Consider the following 8,848-nt stretch of genomic DNA (forward strand, 5'->3'; position numbering starts at 1 on the left):
AGAGTGCATGAATCTGGACTTTTACCCCTTACTCTCGATAAATAGCCTTTTGTTAGTGTAATTATTTGACTAAAAAGGTTATGAATCAATAGTAAAAGGTAAAAATTCTTACTCATGTACTTTTAATGAGTATTTGTCAAGATTATCCAACCACAAATGGCCGATGTGGTAATTTGGGCTCAAAATTCTTTCCATAGAGGAAGCATAAAAAATAAATTAAAAAAAAAAAGTGAACTTAAAACACTTTGTAACTTACAAATGATCATCACTAGTAGCAACTATAATAATATCTTTACTTGAAAAGAAAACCTAAATACTAAATTCCTAATGTACAATAAACTGAAACAATTCCCGTCACATTTCTCTTTTTTATTAATCTGCACACAACTCACCTGTCCACCTACATAACCCAAAAAAAATGATCATCAACGAAATCACAAAGATGATAGTTGTTCATCAAAATTTAATTACGGTAGGACCTCGTATTAATAAATAATACACGTTTTTTATCATTGAATCTGATTAAAAACATATTCAAACAAAAAAAAATATGTAAAACGGACAGTTTTTAAGTCATCTCAAACGACTGAAAAACCGAGACCTACTAATAGTTTATTCTTTCAAAGTTGTACTATAAAAATCTACAATCATTAATTAGTTTCACATAACAATTAACATTATGTAATGCAATTTGCTCTATTTAGTATTTACCTCTTTCATTATGTTGTTGTTCATGAGAATCTGGTCAGGAATGACACCAATATTTAGTCTCAATTCATTGATGATCCACTGAGTTTCGCATACTTCTGGTGATGATATTTTCCACTGAAAATGCCTGACTTTTTTGAATCCAACAATTGTATTGTCGCCGTGGTGAATCGCTTCTTCTTCACCATTTTGCACCCATTCACCATTCTCTGTCGTAATAACATTTTGTTCCACATGCGTGTCTCTTGTTTCCATGAAGTAATGTGCCTTGTTTTCTGTGCTAAGCTCGAAATCCTCTGCAAGATATTACACAACGTACAGTAATAACTAATTAGAGATTGATACTTAAGATTTAAGGTTTAATATCACCTTTGTTAAAAACCAAAAAATTGTGCTTATTTACACATACAAATATGATATTGGCCTAATTTAGACCAAGATTTAGACGCTATGTATAATCAGTGACTTTTGAATTGAATTGTGAATTTGGATTAGTTAAAAAGGTTTGGTGAAGATCCTCAACATTCAACAATGACATATAGCATTGCCGGTATACAAAAATTTCTAAGCTTCCCATTTATTTTCAATTAATGAAAAGAATAAATGGTTTCTTAAGTGGTGATCATTACATCAAAAAAAATTGATGTGGAGTATAAATGGAGAGCATTTATAGAAGCAAAAACATACTCAGAAAAACCAAGAATAAAAGCCAAAAAGTCATCAAGTATGCATGGTTATATATATATATATAGATATAGGTACATATCACATGCATTACATTACACAACTTGTATGCATATATATATATATGCCAGTCATCATTAATTACATATTAATATGTAAAATTTGATATGCAGGACATAGAATGTGTTATAATTGGTGAGTTCCCGAGCTGAATCAATTTGTGATTAGTTAAAAAGGTGTGGTGATGAACCCTAATAATAAACTTGCTGGTATACAAAGATTTCCAAGCTTTCCCAAATTTTCTAAGTGAAAATAATGAATGAATTCTTTAAGTATCTATCATTAGTCATTACATTAAAAAGATTGATCTGGACTCTAAATGGAGCAACAACCTTAATATCTAATTAAGCAAAAAGTATACTCAGAAAAACCAATAATAAAAACTTTTAAAGTCATCAAGTGTGCATGCTTATATGGGGACGTATCACATGTATTAATATTGTAAGTGAAAATTATATGTTGCTTGTATATACATGCAACACATAAGCGTTACTTTGTCGTTTATTTCGAACTTGTATTCGTTTCTAAGACAATTCGTTGTGTGTAACAAATACATTATATTTCATTAAAGATTTTGTTTCTGAGATAAGTTGTGTTATACAGGTATATTATTGTGGTTTTATTTTCAACACATGCAAAACGAGTCAGTAAAAGATCAGGCAGTGAATAAATATTCTTGGATTAAGTTGAGCAATTACATTAACGATTTAACATCAAGTACAAATTTAATCAGAAAAAAAAAAAACAAAAAAAACATTGTCACATATGATGATATTAGTTTTTTTCTAATGATACATGTAATTAACATTAGTTATAAAAGAGTATTTAGTAAGAACTTACTGATTGGTAACTTGTCAGGATCGCATGTATATAAGTCAAGCACTTTGATAGCATCCACAGGAAGTCGACGATGAAGAATCTTATTCAACAAATAATATATGATTAGCTCGTAATCATCGGGTAAAAATCTGTACCCGCTTGGTAAATGCAGATCTTCCAGATTCAATTGCACTTCAACTGAGGATTTCGATAACAAATTATCAAATTCTGCTCCACCATATTGATTTTCTGCCATTCTTTGCGACATGATCATAAAGGCTTAAACCTAGCAACAATATATACACACACAAATATACGCATATACATATGTATATACATATATATATATATATATATATTAGTTAGATCATATTCAAGACAAGATACGAATAAAGTTTGTTTCCTTTTTTAAAATTTGGGAATATATCGGGTCAAGGCTATATGTTTCCTTATTTGTTTTTCTATTATAAATAGTATTTTGTCGTCAGCTTGTTACTCATCACATAAATTCCTATCCTAGTTTACTTTTTTTCTTTTTTTTTTTTACGGTCTGAAAACGCTACATGTGTAAAATATCCTAGTGTAACTATCCACTTAAAAAGAAAAATTACTCTTTTTAAAACAAAACTTACTCCCTTTTCGTATATCGTTTGTTGTATTTTCGTTAATTATTTGTTTTTAGCTTGTATTTCTTTTTACTTTTTAAATAAATTTTTGGAAGATCCCTTAGTCATGGTCCTCATGGATGTGTTTATTCGGTATCATTGTTAGAAACTTAGAATAGAATCGTAACTTGATGTGATTATCGTTATTGAATTCTATAATTTTTCCATGTAAATACATAAATTAGGGAATATTACTTCTTTTTTTTGCTAGTTACAACTTTTATAAGAAATATCATATGAACACTCTAGACTCAAGTATGCCCCTCATAATTCTTTTTCCTGAAGAATTGACCATGATGTATCTAACTCATGCATAATGTCATCAAAATAGATTCAATTTAATTTACATTTGTATATACAAATATGAGTGTGTGTGTGTGTGTGTGTGTGTGTGTGTGTGTGTGTGTGTGTGTGTATAGAGAGAGAGAGAGAGAGAGAGAGAGAGAGAGAGAGCTTAGGAAATTAAATCACATTTCTTTATGAAAAAGGAAGGTTCCACAATGGTAAGGAAGAAGGTATAATGGGAAAACCCTTGTACATGTACATTGCATGTATTGGTGTAAAGAGTAGAGAATGAAGCACCATCCTATTTAATTTATTTTTTTCAGGCAGAAGTCAAGAAATTCTTGAACCATTTTGCAGAATCCTTTGGGTATCTCTTGAGCTTGTCATTATAATCAACAAAATAGAGACCAAATCTAGATGTAAATCCAGCAGCCCACTCCCAATTATCCAATAGAGACCACACAAAATACCCTTTTACATTGCAGCCATCTTCCCTGCATTCAAAATATAATAACAACAATAATAATATTAACCATACTATTAGGCTCTAAACATCCTAGAAATGTTCACCAAATATTGTAAAAATATAAATAATATATATATATATATATATATATTGTGCATACTTGATAGAAGCCAACAAGTTTGTTAGATAGTCATTGTGGTACTTGATCCTTTTCTCATCTTTTAAAGCCTGCTTAAGGGGAATCAATATGTTATTTGGGTCATCCATCCCTGTCAAGCAAAAGAGATTAGTTATAATAAGTTTCCATTCTTGGTCAAAGGAAAAGAATGTTCTTAGGAGTGAAAAAACAGCGAAAATGGAAAACCACTTGGGAGCAGATTTTTGGCTTCTGTCGGGTTTCTAGAAGATTTTACCATTTTCAGTGATAATGACTGGGGGATTGCCATACTTTTGCTTGATATAGTTCATCAAATGTCTCATCCCTTCTGGTACTATGTACAACCATATTGAACTTGCCTGCGTATAACATAAAATAGTTGTGTTTGGTGAAAGAAAGAAAATTCTTTTTCTCTTTACTTTTGCCATTAATTAGGCTTAAATTTAAACATGACGGGTGCGTTTGGAATTGATTTCAAAATGATTTTATTTTCAATAAAAATTAAATGTGAGATTGTTTTGAGAATCATTCTGGGACCGATTCTAAAAATTGCGTTTAGTTAATTTTTTAAGAGATTATTTTAAGTATAATAAAAAAGTAAAATCATGTTTATTAATTAATATATTATAATATTATTGATAAGTATTAAAAAAATAAAAACAAAAAAATGAAAATATATTTCAACTGTTTTCTAATTTATTCACAAAAATAATTCACATTATTTTTGTTTTCGTTTTCGTTTTCATTTTTAAAACATTTATTAAACAAACGTTGTTTTGTTTTTATTTTTATTTTTTTACTTCTCGAAAACCGTTTTAAAAAACGGTTCTAAACACCCGCGACATTTTTCTCCTATAGACGACATACCTTGTCTGCAATAGGTTTGAAATTTCTGAATGCTGAAAGGACAAGAAGAACAAGGATATAGTTAGTACCATCATTTAGCAACAAAGCATAATATAATACTAGGCCTTTTCTACAGTCCAACAGCTGTTTCAAAACGTATGCCACGTGTCAAGCATAGGAGATTATTGTCACGTAAGTTATAGTGGAGAAAATTGACTCTTATAACGTTGGTTCGAGTTGTGAATTTGAATTAAAAAATAAATTAACGTGAGAGAAAACGCTGTAGTAAAAAAATTAAAGTCAAATATTAGTGAGAGAAAACATTATAAAAAAAAAAAGTTTGAGTTGTGATTCGAATGGTGAAACGAACGATGCCTTAAGATACTGTAGTTGTGTTGTTTCAGTAATTATTTTCACTAGACAGGGGCTGAAATGTCAAAGTGTCTTAATTTCAACAATTAAAGAAATTATAATAATTAGAACAGGAGCAAAGGCAAATTAAGTTAATCGATATTATATTAACTCCGTGTTGTCAACGTAGTTAGTATAATCACTTAGCAACAAAACATGTTTTTAATCTCAATAAAGCATTACAAAAGATGTAAGAAAAAGGGTTCAACTGTAAACTTACGAGTTGTAAGAGCAGCAGAGTCTTGATAGGTGTCATTAAGTCCATAAAGTGTAACGTTGAACGCGTAGAAAGTAGTATAGTGATTAATGCCCACAAAATCGAAGGATCCTTTTAGTAGAGCAGACTCGCTTTTTGAAAAAGTTGGCAAACGGTTTCCTACTAGTTTCCTCATTGCACTTGGATAATCTCCAAACATCAAGGGATCAAGAAACCTGTAATTTGTGAAATACTGTTACACTAACCAGTGGAAGCTTTAATACAAAATTGTGTTTTCACAAGTGCTTGAAAGTAGGTAAAGTTTTTTATTATTCAAGGACTTTCGAGTGAATTTGTTTTGGACAATTACCAGCCAAGCTGAAAATCTTGGGCTCTTTGAGCCGCTTCAATATCTGCTGTGGAGTTTGATGCTGGTATAAACCAAATCACACTTTGAGACATCCCAATTGACCCTTTCTGTTTACTCTGCAGAATGACCAAACAAATTTAAGCAACGATAAAGCTGAAATTATTATTTTATTTCGGCTTTTATACGGCTAATAAGTTATATTGGAGGTTCATGAGGTGTATGCAAAGTGCTTAAATGGGCTCACAAAAATCTGTCATTTTCTTTTTTTTTTGTTGGTATAGTTTCCTGCAAGAGATAAAACAGAAGCTTGTGTTGGGTTAATTCAGACCTCTTATCATCTTCTTACCTTGTACTTTTTCCTATAAATATCCACAGCAACTGCATGAGACAAGAGGATATTGTGACCAACTATGTAAGGCTCGGTTGAAGAGTTTCCAGCCCTGCAGAGGAGGTGAAGAAGGATAGAGCACCGCCCCGGCGCCTGCAGACCGACGTCGTAGCCTTGTACGGCGACAGTATACGCCTCGTTGAATGTGATCCAGTGCTTCACTCTGTCCCCAAATTGCTGAAAGCACGTCTCCGCGAAAAGCGCAAAGTCCTTGCTGTGGTAGATCACTAAATTCATCCACATATATTTCCAAACGAGATTGAATTGCAAGTGAAAGATTGAAGAAAGAAAAAAAAAAATGTTTACATGACTTGGCGGTCAAGCCACCCTTTGTATTTGTCTTCCAAGGCTTGAGGAAGGTCCCAGTGGTAGAGGGTCACATATGGCTCAATTCCTAAGAAACGTTATGTGATAAATTAATGCAGAAAAACAACTTTTTAGTAGCCTGAAGATTGACTAAAGTTGAGGTTTCATGTCTTAAAAAGTTTTGATTAAATTTTGATATAAGAGAATACGGAGCACAACCTTTGGCTAGTAAGGCATTGATGAGTTTATTGTAATAATCAACTCCTGCCTGATTGATTTGGCCAGTTCCATCTGATGCAACAAAAACTATAGTTAGATCTTTGTCTTTTAATCATCTTAAATTCTCGAAAGTTGTGCTTGTTTCCAAGATCCCAAAAAAAAAAAAACTGTGTTGCTAATTCGATGCAAGTGTTTTCTAAAATATTAGAGATTTGGCACATTTGCCCGAATGATCCTTTTTATGAATTGGCAAGTTGCATTTTGAATTTTTAATTTTAGTAAAATGCAAATTAATTTAATAGTGTGTCGTAAAATATGAGCAGAATCGATGATGGTAAATAAAATTTGGATAGAAATATTATTGTAACTGTCATTTGAGCTCGTTTGAAAGTAGAGACTGAAATTTCAGATGACGATAGTAAATGTCATATATATCACGTGCATGAGGTTTTTTTTTCCCCCTAAATTTTCACATATTGTATTGCTAAGGAGTCATTCTACAACATTTTATCAAACTGATAGAATACTTTTTTTAAATCGAAAGTTCAAAGATAACTTGCCAATTCACTAAAAGTTCGGAGGACAAAAGCACTAAAATCCCTCTATTATTGTACTGGGCAATTAGCAAAAGTATGCTTACTGGGGAATATCCGAGACCAGCTTATGGAAAACCTGTAAGCATCCATTCCCATATCCTTCATAAGTTGAACATCTTCCTGTTGAAAATGATTGGAATATTAGGATCTGTTTTTACCCAGGAATACAGTGCCAATAAATATATATATATATATATATCATTAGTTCAGTTAATAAAATAACCAAAAATAATAAAAAGATTTTGGACTAACCTCATAACGGTGGTACTGGTCCACAGCAACGTCGGCGTTACTTAAATCAATAATTTTACCTGGCGCATAATGCAAGGGATCATGAGGATAATCAGATTATTTTGCATAATCAATCCAGTAATTGAAACTTTGCCAATTAAATGGATTGGCGTAATTGCAATTTTTTTTCCAATTAATTAATTGATACAACAAATTAAATACCGACAAATATGTCACATGCACATGGAGAATAAAACTACCATTTCTTTTTTATTCTAAATTTCCCATATTTTACACTTAAGTGGTCAACTATTAAAGATTCTTAATTTAGGAACCAAAGTCCAAATTGTTAAAGCAGATAAGCAACCACCACGCATTAAAAAATAAATAAATAAATAAATAAAAAACTAGCCATGTCATACTAATTATCTGCACAAATTCTTGTAATTTCTTTTCTGTCCTTGAATGTTAACTTAAAAGAAAATTAAAAAAAATACACGAAATATTACCAAAAGTATGTGCAAAAGTGTCCCAAACAGATGGTCCTCTTCCATCTTCCTTTACTGCTCCCTCATACTGCCAAAACCACAAAAGTAAAGAAATTAACAAATATTTGAAGTTCAACCTCAAAAAAGTAATAATTGGTATTCGATACCATATTAATAGGATTTTGCGAATATATAATTTGAAGAGATCAACACAGACTTGTATGTGTGTGTTCACATTTCACACCAACATATTATATATACAATGGTAGTAGTGTGTGTGTTTGATTTTCTAGACGTCCAGGAAAAAAAAAAAAAGGCACTTTTCTTTAGGAAAAATTTCATATTGATACTATGTGTTTAGCATAATTGTCTTTTAATATCTTGTGTTTTTAATAATTTTAAATTGATATTCTTACGTTTTATAAAGTCATTTTTTAATACCCTAAAGTCATTTTTTAAAATGTAAAATGTCAAATTTGCTCTTCTCATTATTTTACCAAAAACTAATAAATTTAAAAAAAACTCTAAAAAATTGTTTTTAATTTAAAGCATTATTTACTAAACACGTTTAACTATTCCATATACTATCAAAATAAAAAGCTCAAATTTATGCGTTTGGTTACAGTGGGGGAATGGTAATGATAATAAGAATGAGAATAGTAATGGAAATGGAATGGAAAAGAAAGTTGATTAATTTATTTAGTTATAATTTTAAGAATTCTCTGAAATGGAACATGAATATTTTCATGTGACAAACTTACCCTTATAGTATATATAAGTTAATATAACACTAATATTTTATCTATCAATATAATATATCAAATGTAATATAATATACTAAAATTATTATTATATAATATATTATATAATTATGATATATAATATAACAATATTATTAAAATTGTTAATATAATTATAATATTATAATATATAAAATGTAATACAATATAATA

General features: G+C 30.3%; 1 protein-coding gene across 1 annotated transcript in view; it reads right to left on the reverse strand.

Moving 5' to 3' along the window:
* Positions 1-3,390: 3,390 nt before the first annotated feature.
* Positions 3,391-8,848, reverse strand: part of LOC21390079 (beta-glucosidase 40) — a 7,397-nt gene continuing 1,939 nt past the window's right edge. The window contains exons 2-13 of the mRNA XM_010111064.2: positions 7,917-7,983; positions 7,429-7,487; positions 7,221-7,296; positions 6,581-6,652; positions 6,362-6,449; positions 6,014-6,269; positions 5,668-5,783; positions 5,322-5,533; positions 4,712-4,743; positions 4,101-4,203; positions 3,848-3,956; positions 3,391-3,715 (exon numbers count right to left, since the gene is read on the reverse strand). Of these exons, the coding sequence (XP_010109366.1) occupies positions 3,541-3,715; positions 3,848-3,956; positions 4,101-4,203; positions 4,712-4,743; positions 5,322-5,533; positions 5,668-5,783; positions 6,014-6,269; positions 6,362-6,449; positions 6,581-6,652; positions 7,221-7,296; positions 7,429-7,487; positions 7,917-7,983 (1,365 nt within the window). The 3' untranslated portion in view covers positions 3,391-3,540. The remainder of the gene's footprint in view (positions 3,716-3,847; positions 3,957-4,100; positions 4,204-4,711; positions 4,744-5,321; positions 5,534-5,667; positions 5,784-6,013; positions 6,270-6,361; positions 6,450-6,580; positions 6,653-7,220; positions 7,297-7,428; positions 7,488-7,916; positions 7,984-8,848) is intronic.

The sequence above is a fragment of the Morus notabilis genome, unplaced genomic scaffold, assembly GCF_000414095.1.
Source record: "Morus notabilis unplaced genomic scaffold, ASM41409v2 Scaffold2144, whole genome shotgun sequence".
In the NCBI taxonomy this organism is placed as follows: Eukaryota; Viridiplantae; Streptophyta; class Magnoliopsida; order Rosales; family Moraceae; genus Morus; species Morus notabilis.